The 23270-nt window shown below is 39.6% G+C and overlaps 1 protein-coding gene across 1 annotated transcript in view; it reads right to left on the reverse strand.

The window, feature by feature from the left end:
* LOC124158125 overlaps positions 1 to 23238 on the reverse strand; it is a 59695-nt gene extending 36457 nt beyond the window's left edge. Inside the window, exons 1-9 of the mRNA XM_046533308.1 lie at positions 20707 to 23238; positions 16382 to 16576; positions 14010 to 14307; positions 12525 to 12816; positions 10418 to 10657; positions 7693 to 7856; positions 5875 to 6253; positions 5010 to 5349; positions 2743 to 3099 (exon numbers count right to left, since the gene is read on the reverse strand). Coding sequence (XP_046389264.1) covers positions 2743 to 3099; positions 5010 to 5349; positions 5875 to 6253; positions 7693 to 7856; positions 10418 to 10657; positions 12525 to 12816; positions 14010 to 14307; positions 16382 to 16576; positions 20707 to 22155 — 3714 coding nt within the window. The 5' untranslated portion in view covers positions 22156 to 23238. The remainder of the gene's footprint in view (positions 1 to 2742; positions 3100 to 5009; positions 5350 to 5874; positions 6254 to 7692; positions 7857 to 10417; positions 10658 to 12524; positions 12817 to 14009; positions 14308 to 16381; positions 16577 to 20706) is intronic.
* Between the last annotated feature and the right edge of the window lie 32 nt (positions 23239 to 23270).

The raw sequence follows: 23270 nt of genomic DNA on the forward strand, positions 1-23270 counted from the left end.
ACCACGTAAACAAACATTCATCCACATCACCAGCAGCACTCAATCTGGCCTTTTTTCTATCAAGTCCTATTTCGTCATCCACTTTTATCAACAAATGATCGTAATTTCTCTTCTTCTTTCATCCAACCACGAATAGTTCCTTTAGGAACACCAAACTCCCTGAATAAACTTGATTTTGAATCACCGCGTTTCACTCTGTCGATTATGCCCAACTTTTCTTTAATTGTGTAAGTTTTCCTTTCGGCAGACATCGTTTTTACCCTAAAATCAATGAAAATTTTCGTAAAAAAGTAATTTTCATATTAATATTAAGCCTAAGACAAAGGTAAAACAGCTCATTCATCATTAAATGCTCGAAGCCTGTGGGCATTGAGTACCTACCTTGGTTTGAGCGCTGCGGTGCGAACGTACGAAAGAGAATTATCTCAATCTCCCTGAATCTCGAAAATTATTATAGCCGTGCAACACACTTTTCAGCTTGAGTTCACAAGACACAATGACCGATCAGGAATTACCGAGTTTTTTTTATGGCTACGAAACAATGTATGAAATACGTCGCCAACCGCGTTAATACAGTCGCTTGAAGTAGCGCCGATGCGACGCATCGGTAGACACGCCGAGATAAAATTCGCCACAAAGTTACCTACCTCAAAAAAAAAGGTCAATTTAATAATTTTGGGGGACATGGTGAGACCCGCGGTATATCCGAAATCGCGGTAAAGTGAGGCGCGTAATAACCGGAATTTACTGTATTCCTATTCATAGCCTTAGAAGATCTTATTTATACAAACATTTATAGTTAAAAATACCTTTAAAGATAGTAGGCATGCATTAAAAGACGTTTATTCTCGTTAAAATAAATTTGTACGTGCTTTTGAAATTCCCACTTTTTGAGTTGATGGCCTAACATCCAGGAAAAAATGCATGCTATCTCAGGGGTTTGTAATGCATTGCCAGCAGTTGACGAATTTTCAAACCAGTCTAAAACAATTCTTGTCTCACCCAGGCACTTTTGCTGCTCATCCCAATAACAGAAAAATGCTACTTTGAATACCATTGCATTGCTTGATGAGTTAGTGAATGATAAATCATAACTGTCTTTTTTTTAAGTCCATTACCATCAAGCAGCAACGTGAAACGGTCTGTAAATTCCTTGAAACCTAATTCAGGTTTATCTTCCTTAAAATGAATGAACAAGATTGCATTCTATTCTAAAAAATTTGTCTAGTCGACATTAAAAACTAGTTGAGGGGGAAAGGATCCACTCTCAATCACAGATTGGAGTTCATCAGAAAATGTTGCGGCAACTGTGCAATCAGCACTTGTAGATTCAGTTGATATCGTAGCACTAAGACACCAGCTCCAAGTTTAAAATTCTGGAACCAACAGGAGCTTCTACTAAATGTCTTGGAGCAATCATCACCCTCATCTTATTTTATAGTTTCAAATAAAGCCACAGGTTTTGCACAAATAACTGCCTGTAATAGAGGGACATCATTCAACCATTTATTATAAATCCAGGTAATTAGAAGTCTTTCTGTTTTTTCAAGCAATGAACTTCGCGTACGTGTTGACCGCTTGGCTAAAGTTGATGTCACGGACATTTTAACCTCGTCTTTATTCAGAATAGTAGTGCGGACTGCGTTGATGTCGTGAGCTTAAAACTTATGCGCAATATCGCTTTGCCGCTCTCTATTTTCAAAGCAAGTGATCACTTTCTCTTCTGGATTTATGCTTTTCCTTAATAACTCCTTTACTTTTCTATCTGCATTCATATTTTTTGCCATTGTTCACTTGATTTTTACTCTGTATGCCTCTATCAAAATCACCTGCTACTGCTGAACAACTGCCGCACTGTATTCCAGAGACAGAGGGCCTACAGCTGCTGGGAAGGAAAGAAGCCAATGTGTTTGAGACTCTCTCTCGAGACCTTTAACGCATTGATGCTATTCATATGTAACTGGGCCTCTGCTGTCTGATGACCTTGTAGGTTGGACAAGTGGACCCTTTACGTGGTAGTCAATTCACCCGATAACTTATGACGGCAAAAATGATGTGTCAAACCTTATTGCTCTCAAAAAATTCATTTCCACTAACTCTGAACTTAATTAATGATCTAAATTAACTGATATTATTCAATTAAGGAGATGAGATGAATTACTTCAGTAGGTCGGCTATCAATACGCATGACGGGTAGTGTTTTTGGCCATTGCATAGCAATGGATTTCGATAAATATATAAAAAGATAATAAAATATGAGGCAAGCAATACTATTAATATGCGTAAAATGAGAGTAATTTTGTATGCACTTAGCACTAGCTCACATTTTATCAAGAGGGTATTAAAGGCTATTTGATTAGGCTACACAGCGTTGGGATGTTTCCCCGAGGAATGAATTTGCACTATATCGAAATTGTGCTAAGTGAGGCATGGGTGTAATTTTGTGTTTTGCTTAGGGTGCGTAGTGAGAAAGCAATGCACTGAGTTTTCGCTGGATGCTGCTTGCATCAAAAACAGATTTTTCCAGGGCACAAACTCTCTGAGTAATACAGGTTTTCCTAGGTTTTCAAGCAAGTGGACACCCTGATTTATGAGATGGTAACTAATCCTTTGGTTCAATGTGAACTTGGAGATATCTATTCATCTCTTCAACAATAAAAACATGAATTTATATTTAAAACATATGACCTCATCCCTACAAAAAAATAGACCAAAATGAAGAGAGGGATAAATATTACTCACAGCAACAAGGCCGGAATGAGGAGTACAGATGAGAGTAGGGGCTTGCACAGAGGATATCACAGCTGTTTCTTCCCTTTGAGGCCCTTCATTTGAAGCAGTAACCACAGAACCCCCAAGAGCTTGCTGCAGAATGGTGCTCTCCACAGTGGCTACAGTAGATGTCCCTCCACCACCAAACACAACATTACTCTGCTGCACATCAACCACAGAGGCAGCGGGAGAGAAAGCCGAGGAATGTGAATGGTGATCAGGGATGGGAGATGGTTCTCTCTTGGTCACGATGACTTCCTCCTCGTGCAGTGGCTGAACTGTCACTGGCAATCTTTGGGATCTTGGCACCATTGGCAGGTTACCACCCTATTAAGACAAGTAAGAAGGAAAAAAAATTAATTTTGTTCAACATTGCCAAGCATCAAATTACTACAGGCTCCGTTTCACAGGAAAATAACATTACTCAAGCTTTGATTCAGTTAAACTTAACACAGCAAGTTTATCACGGCAACTCATTTGAAATTTATTTTTCTGGAGAAAAGTCTGTACAGTAAACTCTCATTATTCCAAAGTTAATGGGACTGAAAAAAGGTCACAGCTCGTGCAGGGATCATATTACGAAGACCTTAGCTTCGAAAAAATACAAAGTTACACGAGAACAATATAAACGTGTTTCGGGCCCTCCCTTTTCTTCCCCACTGACCTTTTTTTTCCTACCAGCTTCGAAGTTCCCCATTTCTTTGGAGGTCAACCACTGCATGAGTCATATATTAGCACAAAAGGTGTCTAACAGTGACTTTCGTCAGTTGATACCACACCTTTATTGGATTGAAATATTAGTAATATTCGCGCAATTTCAAAAAGAATAAGACCAAACACGACGTATTTCTGAGTTTATTTAAGCATTTTACGCAAAGAAATAAATGTCAAAATACGACGGAGACTTAGCATTCTGGCGAAACTCGATATCCTCGCAACTGAGCTTCTTGGAAGTTGATGCGGTATTTTTTTTCGAAAACATATATCAAGTTACAATTTATGAGTTATGCTATACATCTCTATTGTCACAGTCGAAGGGATATTTTCTCAGGATATTTGGTTTCACCCCGCTAGCAATTTGAATTTATCTGCTTATCTCGTGAGAACTTCCAAAGATGGACTGAAAATAATTGAAGAAAATTCGGTGGAGAAGTGCATGTATTTTGCAAAATGCCTCAGATTGTCCGCTAGCACTTGACATTAGGAGAGGGGGTAAAGTGAGCTACCTGTTGAAAATAAGAAGTTGGATGAAGCCGAGTATCAGATGGGCGTGCCGCTGAAATGGCATTTGGTAGATAAGAATGTATAATTAATGTTTGGAAAGGAAATTGCTTAGCTTTTCTACAAAACACACAAGCTAAGCAATTTCCTTTCCAAACATTAAATATGGAATTCTACAAAGTGAAGGCCTCAACAATTGAATTCGATAAGAATGTACATATACATCAGACAGAAAGCCATCGTAGCTGTGTAAATGCAGAGACGGCATGAAATAATTTTTTTGCAAGGTGGTGTGTCCCCTTAGGATATTTGAAAGAGATGTTAGTTGAACCAACTAAAAGCCCAAATTATTTCCATAAAATTAAAATATTCCATTAATCAGCTAAATTCCGGATTGAATCCTTTAAAGGAAATCTTAACTACTCGCCAAAATCCTGGGTTTCCTGCTGCATAGGCAACCTAGTCAAACATTCCCGCATTTATTGTTTTTCTCGTCCCCCCTGAAAAACGATAGATCGAGGTTCCACTGTATAACTTTTTATTTATACATTCATCAAGGGAAATAGAAACTTAGTAAGAAATAAGAAGCTTAAAGAAATAATATGCTTTGTGAAATCCTAGTATTCGAGGCATTTGAAATTCGAGGTATTCGAATATTCGAGCAATGATTTAATATTCGAATTCGATATTCGAGTTTGAGAAATCTGCTATTCGACCCATCTCTACTAAAAACATGAATTACATTCCCCTTCACAAGACTTGAAAAATTAAATTAATGATGTAATCTCACCACACAACAATTACAGTAAAACTTAGACTTCACCCAATCAAGAGGGACCAAAATGTAGACTTTGTAAAATTAAAGCATGAAAAAATAAGGTTGGTAGTAGAGGTGAGCAAGAGCAAAATATATTGATATCACTAAAATAACATGAAATATAAGTGTTGCTGTAATAATATAGAATTATGGTTAGGGAAGTACCAAAGAACTAAATAAGTTAAAGCTTGGCAGCTACCTCATTGTCAGTGAGCTGCCGCAATTGATGGCGCACCTCAGCAAGGTGGTTTTGGTGTTGCGAAACAGTTTCAACAGCCTCCTCTTGTTGCTGCAACGTGGGCTGTTGTAAATGATGTCGTCCAACTACTGACGTCTCCTGGAATGGATGCCTTAATCCTGATACAAGATGAGAATGTAATGTTGATGCTGATGGGCTCGGAGATATTCTTATCACACCCGTAGCAACCCCAGAGGGTAAAACAGCAGGTACTGAGGGATGAGGAGGAGAAGGAGGTTCGGGAGGAGGAGGATCACGAATTGGAAGGCGAACAGGTCCCACAGGGCGTACCGATTCAGGCCTGAAAGTAATCCATCAATGAAACACATTAAAGACAACAATCATTACACACAGCAATTACTAAATATACTCATAATGTAAATCTGTCACTTCCACAGCTGAGAGTATGGTTTATTCATAGTTTAACCTTGCAATTCACAGGCTTATGAACCCTTGTAAATACTTGGTGGTGCTTTTGAATGAGAGGTTATGTATATGAGTGAATGATCAGATGCTCTATGTTGGGCACACCATTTATAAGAAATGGTGCAAAAAAGTTACTGCCAAGAAGTAAAAAATATAAAGTAAACATAAATCACAGTTGTATTTCCAATCCATTTATTAGCATTTTCAAACATTCGAAAAATACCTCATTCAATTTCAAGTGGTACAAGAGCAAAGTAGGATAATTTTAGGAGAAATTACTAAGTTCTATACCTATACTATGATCAACAAGGACTCAGCATAAGGCTGTGGCTACTTGAAACTGGTATGCTCCACGATTCTTGCAATTTATGAACTTCAAAATAACACCATTTTGTCTAACCTGATTAGTGTTTGCTGTTGGCACGACGCTACAACAAAGTGGTGCTGTGGGGATGCACCCTCTGCTCCTTGCCACCCTCTCACACTACTTGCGTTTCCTTCTGTGCTGCCAGGAGGCCTTCTCGGGGGAGGCCTGTGAGGACGAGCGATCGGAACGAAAACATTTTGGGGAGAGGTCCCACTGGTTCCCCCTCCCCTTCCTGGAGTGTTACTGCTGGGCAATAGGAGCAGGCATGAGGGCGGTGGAGATGTTGATGCTGCTGAAGATGAAGTTGCAGGCCTTCCACCTCCAGGAGCAAATGACACGACTCCTCTGGGAGGATGAGGTTGAGGGGATGACGGGAATGCTGGAGTGGCTGACCGAGATCCTCCGAGAGAAACTGAAAATTTTGATTATGAAAAGAACTCTTACAATTAAAGAAATTTCAGAGCAAATTCAATGCATTACACAATGGCATAACGAACTTACTGAACAAATCTGAAAATTTTTGAAACAGAGGGTAACTCTAAATTACTATTTCCGACAACTGCATTACTAATTTCCCAACTGGTGACTTATATTCAAAGATGGCTACCAAGCAATTCAAAATGAACAATGGATTTTTACGTTTTCTTAATGGCATGACCGAAACATTTAGGCCATTGTACAATATCAAATTCATTTGATGGTGAGATGAAATGTTGGAATGAAGATACAGTAGAACTTGTTTAGTATGTTTCTGAAGGGACCACAAAAAATGAAAATGCGATCCAGGAAAATGTGCTAACAAGGCATGTAGATAATAGCAGTTGGGGTAATTGCACTCTGTAGAAAAGACGTCATTATAACAATTACTCTAGGAAGTTCTCGTATGATCGCCTTCCTGAACTCTTTTCACATTGAAAATCAAGAAAATCAGCACTGCATTGCAAAAACAGTACCATATGAATCAAAATCACAATGTTTCATAGATTTCCCTGAGACAATTACATAAAAATGGCGTCACTCTCCTATGATTAGTCATGTATATGTTTTAAGAGGATAAGTTAAGTAATTTCTTCTTTCTCACAGCTTACTTGAGGAATACGACGATAACTATGAGTATATCACTTGATTGCATTAAACACCATAAAAATTGACAAAACTTTTTAAACCATAAATCACAGCAACTGCCTTATGCATTCGTTTATGGAATGAAACCATACCAATTTTTATATTGATTAATATATATCAACATTGATATGACGATTAATAATGCACTTAAAGATTATTGCATGCACATTTTTATATTTTACAGTTTAAATTTACTTCAAAAATTTGTCCAATGTAGTCTACTTTCTATATCTCGTGCCGAGATAAAGTATTTTTGCATTAAGCTTCGCGTAGATATCCAAAGCATTGTCTGCTCCAGCAACACCTGTCAAGTGATGATGCACATCCCCATCCCATCGATGCATAATGGTCATAGAAAGAGAGGTGTGGGATGAAAGTAAGGAGGTCAATAACGATGGGATGATAATAATAAAAGAACTTACAAATTCGACCTTCAGAAGAAACTAAGAAGCGACTTCTGGGTTGCTTCATGGCAAGTAATCGAGTGTACTACCCAGGAAAGTGCCACTATTTAAAACGTACTAACCAAATAGTTTTAACTGTATTATGTTTGGATGGTATCGGGACTGAGAGAAATTGCCATGTTAAGGAGGAAAACGTGCTAAAAAGGGAATGTACTAACCAAGTTCTATTGTATGAGCAAAGGATATTGTACCATCTACATCTAGCACTCTTCTACACATAGCAGTTTTAACACAAACTTAGATTGGGAATCGATCTGCTTACCCAGCATGTTTGCAGCTTCTGTTTCATCACGATCAAATCTCCCAGCAACGCGCCGCTCAGAGTACAGAGGTGATGTAGTTTCTGAATCTCTGGATGTATCCTCACCCTCAGGACCTCCAGCACTTCCACTGCCTCCTCCCCCGCCACTACCACCGACTTGGCCCCTGAATCATGAGCATTATCAAGTGATTAGACTATATATTTTTCCATAGTGCACCAAGAGTGAATGTTATATAAATAAAACTCATGAAAACACAAGAACCCTCCCAAGAATCCATCCATTTGGTCATATTCTATCAAATCCAAGGAAGCCTTGGATGACACAAAGAAGGAGAAGACTAAGACTTTGAATTTGATGGAAAACAAAAACAATTCTGATTCAATGTTTGATATTCACCATCTATTGGGAAGCCCATTAATACATTGAATTCACCGGACTCGGTGGTGGCGGGGTAATGTCCTCGCCTACTACACAAGAGGTCGCAGGTTTGAATCCCGCCTGGGTAGGTTGCCCCAATCCAGGGCATGGATGTTCATGTATGTCCGATTGTTAAGTTAAAAACCCCAGCACAAAAGGGCAATGGAGTTATTTTTGGCGGTGAAGAAATAAATTAAAATAAAATTTGCTGAAAACAATCACACGACAAAGGACAGTTGGGCTGTGGGTAAGGGGTGGATCTTACTCACTTGGAGTGGCGGAGTATATGTTTTCAGTCTTAGGGGCATAGTAGTGTAAGGTTGTTTGCGCGAGTGCATTATGTCCGGGAAACGTACATATTTGGGTCTTGCGTAGCAAGGTTTCCGGGTTGACCTCCGCGTCGATTCATCTTCAAGACGACAGTTTTGCCGGCGTTGCAGCTAGCGTCTTCAGGTACGAAGTATCGGATGCAGGTTTTTTGCCCGTCTTATATAGGCCTTGGTTTGGGCTAGGTGCGTTCTGATTGGTCCGTGGGTAAGAGTCTCTTCCATGTGTTTGAGAGCGAATAGCTGTCCTCCCTGTTGAAAGTGGATGTTTTCGCGATTTCTATTGCCTCTCGTATGAGTCGTGGAAAGTAATGTTTTTCTATAGCGATGATTTTTGCGCTTTCGGGCAAAAAACCTGCATCCGATACTTCGTACCTGAAGACGCTAGCTGCAACGCCGGCGAAACTGTCGTCTTGAAGATGAATCGACGCGGAGGTCAACCCGGAAACCTTGCTACGCATGCTGCACCACCCCGCGAAAGTCTCCATCAATATTTGGGTCTTAATACCAAAATTAAAATTATAGACAAGTGCGAAAGTAGCTGGATTTTAAAGACTGATATCAGGAGGTGGCTTGATCTCTTGTCATTTAAGTTGTTCACAATATTAAAAAAATATAAAATTCGTGCAGTAGTGAATGAACTAGGAACCCTTAGCAGCCAAAAGCATTAATGGCATGGGACCACAAATGGAATCTGCGCTATTCAAGTGGTTTTGTCTACAAAGGTCTGCAGGACTGCCCATAAATGGTGCGATGTTCAAGATGAAAGCTGACTTAATTTCCAATAGGGAGAAATATCTTTGACCATCAAATCATGCCATATTTCACTGAACCTTTCGGCCAATTTTCCAACTGATGTACTGGTTAAAGATTCGAAAATTGACAAAACTGATAGTCGGCATGATGTATTCGCAAAATTATCCACAAACATCCACCTCATACCAAACATATGATTGAGACTAGTGACACTGTTTTAACAGCTTCATTCGGCGATCAAAAAAATACAAGAATGGGAATAAAATCACCGAAACTGGCTAATTAATATTTTATAAAATTGAAAAGTTTCTTTCTTTAAATACCTATGTTGATACTCAATTAGATTGTGCCTGATAATGACTCTTAGGCTGTTTTACTTTGTTAAATACTGCGGAAACAAAAGAAAAACCATAAATACGAACGATTACGGGACTTTGGCCAGTTTATTCAACGGCTTCGGATACAATGAGCGCTCAGTTTTGCAAGTAATTTCCGAGGGATTATGAGCACTCGTAAAACCGGACTTCCACTGCAGTTGGCAATGAACATACAGTGGAACCTCGTTAAAGCGAGTACGGGCTATAACGACACCCCCGCTATTACGAGAGATAGCCGATGCACCGTCAATTGACCCTATAATAAGCGTGTTAAAGAATTCGTTTTTACGAGACCCTTTCGGTGTTGGCTCTCGCCATAGCGAGGGTTTTACCACCGGAAGACTTTCATGAAGACTCCTTAACCTCTGTAATTGCTAGCGATCTGTTAGAAATGAAGTTAATGGAGTGCTCAGTCTCAAATTTATGTGGTAAACTGTCGTTCGATAAATATAATGATTGACGAAACAATGCTTTGCATGATTTTTATTCAGTGCGGAGCTTATAAATTGTTCGAATAGTTGGTCGTTATTTGAGTAAGGAAATTTAGTGATGCAAAAAAACATCGCCTTTCGTCTGGATTTATGCTTACGTTTATCGGATAGATGTTTATCTGTCGCCGCACCACTCCTGTTCCTGTATATCTGTTCGCAACAGGTATATTGTCTATTATTTGCTCCACCTCCGGTAAAGCGACAATTCGCTATAGCGAGTGTTTATTAGTGCACCGTGGGGTGTCGTTATATCGAGGTTTCACTGTATTAAGTTATTCCCTATTCATTAATCATCATCCAAATATCATATTCTTCATGGAAAGAAAAGTATTAAAAAGTGATATTTATCACTCTTACCTATGGAAAGTGGATGGAGTTGAAGTAGCAGGAGAGGTTCCCGTTCCTGATGATGATCGCAGATTAGCACCTCTCAGACTTAAGTGCCTTGAGCAGTAGCCTCTTCTTTGAGACTCCTTGGTGCAACCATCTTTTGAACACAGCCTCCTCCACTGCTTACCATTAAACTTTTTTCGAATACCAGATGGAGTAGAGACAACATCTCCTTTCTTATATTTATGCGGTGTAGCAGCTTGAGATCTGAAAAATATGATGATGCAATAATACAAATGATTCAAAATCATCAATAATTGTATCTGGGCTTGGTTAACGACATTTAATAATAGAATTCACAATATACCTAAATAAAACAAATTAAGACACAATGAATTCTTAGTCAATTCAACTTCATGAATATCTCTCCTTTTTTCAGTAACTTGAATTTACTTTATTACTACACTATACGAGGGCTGTTCAAAAAGTATCGGACTTTCGTTAATTAAAAGTGCATTTTTTGAACTTGAGCTACAAACTTCTAATCCCCTTCAAAGTAGTTTCCTTGGTAATGTACACACTTCTCCCACTGCTTCTGCCACTGTTCAAAACATTTCTGGAAGGCATCTTTTGGAATGCTTGGTCGTCTAATTCTGTTTAATGTCTTCTCTTTCTTGAAATTGAGCTCCTTTCAGGCACATTTTCAGCATAGGAATTAGCCAGAAGTCGCAGGGAGCCATATCAGGGGAGTGCAGAGTTTGGCAAACCAGAGGAGTGTTATTTTTTAAGAGAAAACTCTGAATTAGATGTGCAGAGTGGGCAGGTACATTGTTGTGATGGAGCTGCCAAGTTTTTGTTGCCCACAGATTTGTTGTTTGCACCGCACAGCATTACGTAGGCAACGACGAACCTCAAGATAGTATTCTTTTGGGATGGTTTGGCTGTGTGGTGCATACTCATGATGCACCACTCCGCTGGAGTCAAAGAAGGCTGCCAACATGACCTTGACTTGACCTGCCTGAACGTGATTCACTTTCCACTGACGTTTGACAATTTTTGAATTGATTGTACCACTCTTTTTGTTTCCACTTGAAAATCGCCAAGCTTTTGGCAAAATTTAACACAGTAAAGCTGCTAAAAATTTTCTTTCATTTCTGGCTAACTTGATAAAAACCGTCGATCACAACAGAGAGGTCTACTCCACTAGGCTGACTGAAGCTTTGTCATGACGTGAAACAGTGCATGCACGTGCATGACAAACGGATTGAGGGCTCAAGGGGAGCCCTTCAGGGATACAACACACCGGGGCAGGGAACCAAGTCAGAGGCTTATACGCCCGATCACCTGGGGAGGGGCTTGAGAGGAAGGAAAAAAGAAAGAGGCGCCGCTGCGATAGGAGCCCGTCGACACCTCTGGGGTAGGATAGGTTTGGAAGGGATGGGACGGGGAAAAACACCTCAACGCTATAGAAGTGAAGAGGGCCCAACTAAATTAAAATTTGAGGAGGGCACATTAATGGCTTTGCCTGGTTTCGCTATTTAGATGGGCGCATGCATGACAGTCCCCTCCATATCCCCACTAAGCTTGACTGCCAGCGCTTCATTCATTTACGCAGAAGGACAGAAGGCCCAATACTTTTTGAACAGCTGTCGTATAATGAAGAATGGAGGTGAAAACTAAGTGAGTTAGTAAATTCTCGCAAAAGAACATTTTTAGACAATAGATTTCAATGAGGGCACCTTTTTTACCACTGAGACAGAAATAGGATGTACAATGCAAGCAAATAGATAGGAAAGACTAAAAAATTGTTTTGATAGAGCCAAAAAATAGATATCCCATCCCTATTTATTGATGCTCCTTATACTAAATCAAGAGTGAGTCAGAGGAAAGAATGTCATGCAAGCAGGGAGGGGGAGGAAGAGAACAAGATTCATCGACATAATGAAAGTACATGTAACTTATAGTGCATAAAAGAGAAAAATCCAATTTGGGGAAAAGCTGGAGTGGTATGGAAAATTATCAACGTAAACCTACATTAACCAGTAAAATAGCTTTTACTAAAAAAATAATACAAAATATTGATAAAAATGACAGAAATCAATACAATAACGATCAATAAAAATGTTATAATTACCTAGGAGTAGGGGGTTGAGACCTCGGCGTTGGACTTCGGCCACCTTCAGCAAGGCTTGAGCTGCTGGCGCGACTCAAAGCACTACTGCGTTTGCCGCTGCTGCAGCCTCCACCGGACGTGGAAGATGACTTCCCACCTGGTCCTAATACTCCTCCACCTCCAACACTACCACCGGACCCCATAACACCACCACAGCTTCCTACACTACCTCCAACAATTCCCACGCCTCCCTCAACTCCAAGGCCTCCATCCAGCAGAGCACCTGGTGTCAAAGAGGAGGATCGCACAGGACCTGGGGGTAGAAATGATGCAGTTGATGGTACAAATTTATTAAAACTTTTTATCATTTCAAGCTACTAATTTTACCCAAATTTATGAATTTCCCATACAAACATTACACCCAGAGCAAAAATATACTCTACTATAACCGCATCATTTCACACACAGCCAAATATTCCCTAATATCAACAATAAAATCAGAAAATTGTACCTCAGGTATTAAGTTCAATAGGTACATAAAATACTTGTTTTGATGTTTCCAACACTAGTAAATTTCGAATAATACAATAATTTCTACTGTTTTTGTGGGTATTTTCTACAGCAGATTTGGCATTAAGAAAACCTTCAGATACCATTGTCTGTTGAGGCAAGTTAAAAATATTCTTCTGCACTGCTCTAGGCTGTCTCCCTTACCTCCCTTCTGCATTGCCAAACAAAATCTTATGGAATATGTTATCACATCAATTTCATTCTGTTGCCCTCTCACATGAAAAAATATGAACTTCCGCCTATCTCAACACTAATACGCGGATCTAAGGATCTCCCTCCCCGACCCTTAAAAAATATGCAATATTTTCAATACAGTCCCATTATCGTGGCGTTCATTTGTATTACGAGGTATCCTTATGCCCCTCCTACCCCGGAACAAAATTCTGGATACGGCCTTGCTTTTAACCTCGACCCCTCCAGAAAGAAATCCTGGATCTGCCCTTTCAACACTCAATATCTCCATTAACAATTAACCTTTTTTAAAATTCTTTTTGCTCCACAGGTTTCCTCAATGTAAATTAACTTTTAAAGCATATTATACTCGTATAAGGGATTGAACGAACTACGGCCGTTAAACAGTTTAAAGAAAATTAATTCCCCAAGGCCGTACTCTTTGATGGGCAGATTGCTAATGGGAGGTAATTGCCCTTACCTCCCATTTGTAACAATTACCTCCCATTAGCAATCTGCCCATCAAAGAGTACGGCCTTGGGGAATTAATTTTCTTTAAAAAATATTATACTCGAATTAAAATTTTTGGGAAATACCCAGTTGATAAGAAATAGAAATACATATGAAGTCATGAATATCATCCTGTCAATATAAATTGCTTTAAGTAATAATTTAACTAGGCTTCATTTTTACAACAATTTGAGGTTCCACTAACAATCAGTTTCAGGGCTTTTAGAATGATAGTGTACAAAAAAATGTACAAACCTCCTGTCTCAGGGGGGAAGAGTATATCTTCTCGCCTCAAGTCGTCATCACTCTCTCCATAGAGGTCATCATCATCAACCACTCTCCCTCCACTTCCCCGATAGAGTCCCTGTTGCGGAAGACTCTCAGGTGTGGACTCAGCAAGAGTGCCACGACTTGGGAGATGCTGAGGAGGTTGCTGACGCAGGTGAGGACCCACCACACTATGCTGATGCTCTGGATGGGTAATGGGTGCCATGGTTGCAGTCCCAATGGGAGACGTTGTGCCATGCTGGAACCCATCCCTCACCACAAAACCCTTGAGAGGAAATAAAAATATCAATAAGGAATAAAGTTAAACTTCCCACATAACTGATAGTTCCTGTAAAATAAATTTTTAGTAAACTGCTCAACCATCACATTGTGTGCACACTTGTACAGTTATGGCTGGGATGGAAACAATGGAAAAAAAGAATCTTAAACATAGACACTGGCTTAGGCCTGAGAACCAACAATATTCTCATTCATTGAGAATTGAAAAAATGTGTAATAACCTGTCCTACATTTTAACTATTCTTTCTTACCGATCCTTAAACTTCATCAACATGTTACAATGTCTTCATATTACGAATTAGAATGAGAGCTATTTAATTTTAATAAAAATTGTAAGTATTACATAATTTTGGATTTCCAGAACATTTTTGAGAAACGATTTTAAAAATATGATACCGATACAGAATGTATGACCAGACAGCACTTAGTTCAATACAATCCACAAACTGAAACATTTAAATAGGAGAAGAAAGTATGTAGTGTGTACAAACAATGGAAATAGAAAAAGAGACAAGATACAGACGTAAAAACTGTCCACTCCATTCAGAACCCTGTTTATTTTTTGGAGAGCGATTATGATGCTCAGCATATTTTACATAATCTCTGCATAAAATCTTCAGTGCCTCCAAATTTAAGCACCCTGGGAAGCTTAAATACCAATGATTAAAGCACCGTACAGGAACGGGAAAGCGAGGATGTACGAGGGTCGTTCAATACGTAATGCCCCTTATTTTTTCTGAGAATATATTTACTGCAGAGTCAGAATTTGGTGACAATGTGTATCAACATGTCTATTCCCTGCCCTATTTTTCTATGTAGTACCCATTACACACAAAGGCACTAGCGCCAACATTTTGGAGGAGCATGTATTCCCTGGTGGTAAATGCTTTTGTCTTGTAGGCGTTGCTATGCCGAGCATGGCTGATCATGGAGCTCTGTTTCTGCATCTCCTGAGGCTGTAACTTTCTTTACCCAACGCCCAACTTCACTCCTACCAACTGCAGCGTTGCCATACACTGCAAACAAACGTTTATGGATGTTCACTATGGTTTCTTTTTCTGTACAAATTCAATAACGGCATGCTGCTTTTAACATGAGTCATATGTAACCGCCGTTTTGTACTACAGTCCTGCTAACTCCTAGAACGTTGTCAAACTTCATAAGCGCAGAGAACAAACATCAATTGTGAAGCACTGACAAGGACATTAATGTATGTATATTAATGGCTTTTTAAAAAAAATGAAGGGCATTACTTATTGAACAACCCTCGTATATGCTGCATCACACACGCTCGTGAGGTTAAAATAAGCCTTCATCTGAGGATTTAATCATTTCACGAGGATTTTTTCTTAGCAATCCATTTTCTCTAGCTTGGAAATATAATAAGTTGCAAGAGAATACTTTTTGCCACTAGATTCAATGTATTGATGAGGGAGCTGTTTTTTTACGTTCGAATTTTTTTACTTTTTCTTGATTTTCTTAGCATGCTTGATTTCCAGGCACACCAGCCACTTAGTCGATTGTAGAATACAATTTCCTTTCCAATACAAGAAAATACAGCCCCTCTCTGGCCAAAATTAACTTAAACCCAAATTTCCATGGAAAACTGATACCACTTAGCCATATTATGCACCTGCGTCTTCATCATGTTTGCTTCACTTTACTTGTTGATCAACTATAATATCAATTTTATCAACCTTCTCAGATATAGTCACACCTGAAAAGATGTTCATCACATGTGGATAAAAAATCCACATTTAAATTCATTCACCTATCCAAGTCTGTTTCACTGGATTCCTGATACAGCACTAGTTCAAGGATACTTGCAAGCATGAAAACTTTCCAATATCGAACTACAGTGTACTGGCCAACAGGTGTGACAGGCAATATACCTGCTGGGCTATCATTTGCCTGCATAATTGGCGCAATACTAGATTGCTGCATGCTCCCGGTCACAGGTGAATTAAACCACTTAGAATTTTCCATGAAATGTATTTGAAAACTTCTTACTCACTCATACTTAACATAGTAGAGACCAATCTTATAATACAAATACTTACGCCACTTGTTGTCAGTGCTGGGACAGGTTCCGGGTAAGAAGTTGGACGAGCATGATGAGGATGGTGGTGGTGTGTGTTGTGATGGTGTGGATGGTGATAAATATCATCCAAAGGTAGCTGAGAAGAATCGATTTCCTCCCACCATGGAGGTAATAGAAGACGCAAATCAGCTCTTTTCACTATAACCTCTTCAACCTAAGTGAAAGCACAAAGTAATTAGCATGACACCAAGAACATTCAATCCTTAGCAACATATATGGTATTTTAATGACAGATTCTTAAACCATGATACTTTATAGTTATTAATACAAATGATTCCACTCAATTATGACGGGTAAGCAGGTAGATGACACAGGGAATAGAAGAAATTTTTGCAGAAGCATAAAAAAATTTAATTAAATAACATTTTAAAATAAATTTTAACATTATTGAACAACCTAGAGCAGGAATCTCCAAAATACGGCCCGCGGAGGGCTTTTATCCAGCCCGCGCAATCGTTTCAAGTATCAAATATCGTGTACTTCAGTAATCGGCAAATTTGCTATCCGGCCCACGGGGCGATTTGGAACTTGGAATGTGGCCCGCGTGGCCTATTAAATTGGAGACCCCTGACCTAGAGCATTAAATTTTGGTAGGTGAGTTACACATTTAACAAACTGTGATGAAATATATAAGACTATTCGGCCAGACAAACTTAGAAAAAACACTGAAACAATACGCATGATGGAAGAAAAAGTTTCTATCTTCCACAGAAATTTTATTTTCAGCCTCACGTTACTGAATGTATTCATGAGAAAGTGGGTGCAAAACTCTGGTCATGAAGCGGAGGAGCTAAAGGATGCTATGTAAGAAGTGTGAGCAGTGGAGAGGGAATGCAGCTGCATATGAGATATGGGAGACCAAACCATGGTGTATACATGACACACCACTCCCTGATAGTTTTTCAGCGACACAGTGGCAAATTTCTTTGGAGAATGGAAAATTTTTACATTCAGCATGAATGTACAACGTGGTAGAACCAAAAGACTTTAATAATACTTAAATCATACACAATCAGAAACACACTGTTATCTGAGTATATGTTCCATGTGTTCACATTCCGCAACCTCTTCCTTCAGCTGCCAATACAAGCAGAAATTGTATCAAAATTGAAGAATAAACATCAGAAACTAAAAGAAGAATCTTAAAGGTAAGAGGGGTTCGTCAACGATAAAAAAACACAAATGGCCAAAAAGGAATACTGGCTTCAGAATCAACACATTAAAACCAGGATCGTCTGCACCACTCTCTACCACTGTGCAATATCAAGAATGTGTTAAGTTCCACAGAGGAAAATAATACAAAATAAAGGCAAGGGTGACAGAGGAGGATCTTAAATTGAAGTGATTTAACTCTATAATCAAGAGCCACTCAGATAACAGGACGATTAATTCTATTGGGATCACAGAAGAAAATATAGAAACAATCAGATAACCCATACTTACTTCAATGCATTAAAGGTGATGATATGGATCAATAATTCTCTAAGGATTGAATTCAAGTTGTAAATTATTTTATAGGCCGCCTAAAGGAAGTTGCCATTCCTTAAGAAAGTACCCAAAACCACTTAATAACAGAAACCACAGACAACGTGACCAGCGGCTGATATAATAAGATGGCTGCAAAGTCCCCTATCCATAACAATAACTTGGAAAATAGGAAAATGGTAATTTTAATAACCATGGTTTTCCGACATAAGTAAGCACTGAATAACCTGCAAGCAAAACAAAAGATATTGAACTGTCGCCGCTGAAAAAATATTTAAATCTGACCCAGGTTATGACGGAAGTGAAGATGCACAACACTTACTTAACAAAGCTTTGGCCACATTCAAAAGCAGTATTAAGCCTTTACCGTAAGAATAATTCCTGTGAACTTCTTCAGCAGTCTATCAATCCAACAATTGATCCACCTACTTAAAATTCCCTTGTAAATTACCTAATAATGAACAATACCTCTAACAAAACCTAAACGATAAACATTAGTTTTCTCTACAACTTTCCTTACTTATTGCATCCTCATAATGATTCTAAGCTTAATATAGGCTTATTATAAGCTTCTGTAGCAATCGTTACTCTCTTCAAAAGGCTGAAGACTTATAATGGTCCCTCTCAAATTATGAACTCGATTAAAACTCACTCAATGGATATCTTTTCCCAAGGGTTCAACACATATTAGGTATTAAATGAGTTAAACCATTTTTATGATAGCACTACTTTTTAAATCCATTTAAACAATGGCTAAGTAAACATGAATATTTCTTAAGCATTCAGAAATATTTCTCCTGGATCCATTACTGTTTCACAAGCCCATTATTTATGAATAATTAACACCAATATACCCTTTCAAACACTATCACACTTGGTGGGAGGAAGGCCTGATCAACACACATTTCAAGACCTACATGCCAGTCCAAGGCCAGACAAGTTGTATTTAACTAAAAAGGAGAACAATTAACATCATTTGCCAAAATCTTTGATATATGCTGATAAGATATGGAGGTGATAAGAATTCACTGAATTTTGGTAGTAACCTGACTAGTTTGCATGAGTTGCAATATACAACACAATTGACAATCCTTGCCCAGAAAGGGGTAACTAGGTATGAGGGGGAAAGATATATTACAATGCAATTATGCATGATGATAAGTTTTCCCTTAATGTTTGTACATTTCATACCATGCTTCATTTGTGCATTCACATTTCTAAGGTAAGCAACCTTTATCAGCAGCTGCAATTTAAAGCCAATTGCAATGTCAAACAAACTTTAAATCAGGTGCCACTCAACTTAAAACAGGATACAAATCAATGGCTCGAAAGTTCACCAACTGGAATTTCAACGTGGTTAAAGACGGTACTAAATGATACCAATCAGTATGGCACAGGTAAAAAAGTTCACAAAAATAATAACACAATAATCTTTTAAAGGACACAAAATTATTTCGATTGAAAAATTGCCACCAATATAAAAATTTGGGATATGCTCGTAGGTGCCAAGATATGAAATGTAAATGCTAACTTTCAATGGAAATCCAAGGGCCAGCCATCAGAGTTAGGAAATTATTTCCATAATTTCACTTTCAAGGCCAAGGTCAACCAGTTTCCAACAGAGAACAAAAAATAACCTACAATTCTCCTCCAAAAAATTCTTTAAGTACCTTAAAATCCATTACAAAAGAATGAATGGATTTTTGAGCTTATTACAAAGGTAACTGCCAAGTACTGTTATGACTCAGTGACTTTGAACTTCTCACAGGAAAATCAATCAGAAAACCCAAAGAAGGTACAGAATTAGTTTTCAAACCATTCCAGTAAAAATTTCTTATAAAAATTTGCAAACATCCGTGAACAATGAGTTGAAGCAATTTCTAGAGTGTAATTTCTGATTCATACTTGGGCCAGTTGAATAATTTTTATTTAATTCAAGTTAACTTTCAACCATGAAATTTAATATTCTTTGCAATATGCTTCAGGAAATATACCAACCAATACAATGAGATGAACTGAAGTCCACAGTTAATCTTTAACAACAATGTAGGTTATTCATGTACTTAAAGAATTCTTCGGAATAATTTTTCTAGTGAAAAAATTACCTTCAATACACTTAATGGTATTTAATCGCATCATAAACTTAATGGTATCTTAAATTGTGACCAAATTTTCCCATAAACATTTATTCTATCAATCCTGAGTTAATTCACCACTAAGAAATGCGGAAGAGGTAGACATGTCATTGGGGTGAAATGAAACTTGGAAGCAGTAATGAAAACAATAATCGGACTGAAGTCCCTCCCCAAGTGAATCAAAATAAACATGGAAACCACCTGCTATGGCCAGACCCAACTGTTTCTCTCCCCTTACAGTAATCAGCACATATACCTAGCATTACATGAATATTACTCGCCCTTAAATAAAAAGCTACAAAAGTAAACTCAATGGAAAACAAATAGAGAATATTGTAGATTCTGAGGAGAATTGTGGACTTAAGTAAATAGGATTAGCATGAAAATAGACCTTAAATTACAACAAAAATTGATCATTTTCGACCATAAACTGTACTCGATATCTGAGAGCAATGCATTAATTAATACTGTCATTGCATACATGTAGATCGACAAAATTCGCAATATATACTTGACGTGGAAAAAACATGCATACGAAATGCTGGAAAAAATTTACAATATCAAAAATGTAAGCTTTAAAAAATGAAAAGGCCGAAATCAGGTGATTAGGTAGAAGCAGCACGAGGAGCTACTAAAGACACAACTTTATCCACGAGATACTCACAGGTGAATCCCGGCCGATGGGTCCACCGAAAGGTCGAACGAGGAAGGTCACAGGACGAGTAGTGAGAATGGCGCAGACCACTCCTTCAACAAAGCGGTTCCTAGCCGTCCCATCTTCGGAGGATAATGTTCTTTGACGAACCAAATCTGATCCCGTTTCAGACTTTAATCCTGACAATCTGAGGCACACCCTCGTACCAGGTGACACCTGCCCGATACCTGGACTACAATCCGCGATCACATCATATTTTCCAGCACTGAAAATATCCCTATACGTCCATTCTCTATCTCCGACAGTGTCCATACCGGGACCGTTGCCGTGATAACCTCCGTCACGTCCATCTCGGCAGTAACTATCACTTCTCACAGCCCCACCAGGACGGAAGGCCTGCGCCCCAATAGCACTGCCTCGTCCTCCTCTTCCAATGCCACAATCGCCGCAGCTTTCGTTGTCGAACTTGACACTGACATCAGATGAACCGATGGCAGCCCAAACAACACCTGGCATATATGTCCCTCCCCTGTTTGCCAATACCCTGTGGCCTACCCACTCATTTAGGTCCACTGGGGGTATTACTTCCCGAAGCACTTCCTGCTGGAGAGGAGCAGCACTTTGCTGAGGGGGTGGAGGCTGTTGAATGTGATGGGGACTCTCTTCAGGGTGCGTGATAAGGGTTCTTTGAGGGGGTGCGGGAGAATGTGAACCGTAATACAACCGAGAATAATCCACGGCTGCTGCCTGTGGGGGTGGAGCATGAGGAGGCGAGGGTGAGGGTGGCCTAAGAGATTGGTGGGTGGGCGGTGGGGGCTGCTGTTGCTGGCGGGGAGCGACAAGGACGCTGGGATGACTTTGAGGGGGTCGCTGCACATCAGAGGCGGTCACCGGCGGCGTTGGAGGGTTGGCGTTCGTAGCAGACACTACGATGGGGGCGGACACTATCGCAGGAGCGGCAACGGAAGTAGGTGTCCTTTCGGCTTCTTCGAATTCTGCAGACGGTTCGTACTTACGTTTTTTGGGAAGCTTGCGGGCATTGAGGATGGATGAAGATGTAGTGGTAGCCGTAGTAGTAGTCACCGTTGTGGTCGCCTCAGAATCCCTTTGGCTTACGATATTTGTGGGACCAGAAGGTGCGGTGGACGGATCGTTCCCTGTAGTGCCATTACCAACGCGGGAGGGTGAAGGGTCCTCTTCAAGGTATTGCCCCTTGTCTCTCGACTCCAAAGGGTTTCCTTCCCCGCCGTTAATTTCAGGCCCTTTCCTACCTCCGTCATCGTGGAAGATAAGCTTTTTAATCCCGCCATCTCGGCTAGCTGAGCTTCTCGTAGCGTGGGTGGCGGCGGAGGTTGGCCTGGGAACATCGTCCCGGAGCGTGATGTCTGACTCCGGAACTACCTTCTTCTTGCCTCTCGCGGGACGGTTATTATGCCTGTCACTACGTCGGCGATTCATTTTGGCGGAGCCCGCGAGGGATTTAAAGGGAATGTTGAGTGGGCGTACAGGGAAGTGAGGGATGATTGTGCATGCTACAATAAAACAGAGGCGGAGATATCACTCTTAGCTAGTTGTACAGACCTAAGTTTTGGCTCCACAACAAAACATTTAAAGTTGATGATTGAAGAGTTTCGGGGACTTTTTGAAGGTCCCCGGCTCTTGAGACATAACATTTATTTCACGATGACGTCATCTGGAGGTGAGTAAGAGAGATAAACATTCCGTGAGCGTTGAGAGCAGTATATATGACCTTGTTAAAAAAACGCACACCATTTTCAAGGAAGACAATGACCTGATCAAAAAGTAAAAATCTGGACTTAAAGCTGTAGAATTTCATGCGGATCAAAAGAAAGTAAAAACGCTCGTAACATCTATGAAATAACTTAGTTCTTCTTTCACTCGGCAACAAAACCGTGATTTTGACACAATAACAATAATAGACACGGACAGCATTCTCAGCTCCCCGAGGTTGAATGACGACAAACACGAGCGCGGCACAAGCTACACAAGTTTATTAACGAAAACAGCACTCCTTACTACGATTCAAACACTATTTACACATTTATTAACAGGTCCACGAAGAAAACTTAAGGTTCTGGAATCCATTGTCACTCCCGTTGAAACTCTCCTTTGCAACAAAAATCTTTATGCATTACCTATCTTTCACATAAGCTCCGATGCGTTGTAACATTTCTGATTTTCGTTGTTCTCTTCTGCGATTACGATTATTATTTTCCAGGTTATACACATGAGACACGAAAGGAAAGCTTATAACGGGACAATACGTAGAGTAGTATTCATAGTACGTTCATATTTCCCTTCGTAACAGGTAAACCACAATTGATGCCTGCATTCTGGCGCTAGAAGGTTAGCCACGATGACAATACCGTATTTCACGTGTTAATGGAAGGCAGTGAGAAGCACCAAGCTTCTCTCAAACACACAATTTCACTTCATTTTGCAACAAAACAGCTTGACAACCAACACATACATTCCTGCAACCCCCCCTTGACTTCCTCCCCTAAAACACGATGGTGAATGAGCGTATGAAACAGATACTCCCATTGGCTGGT

This window comes from Ischnura elegans, chromosome 4, assembly GCF_921293095.1.
Source record: "Ischnura elegans chromosome 4, ioIscEleg1.1, whole genome shotgun sequence".
In the NCBI taxonomy this organism is placed as follows: domain Eukaryota; kingdom Metazoa; phylum Arthropoda; class Insecta; order Odonata; family Coenagrionidae; genus Ischnura; species Ischnura elegans.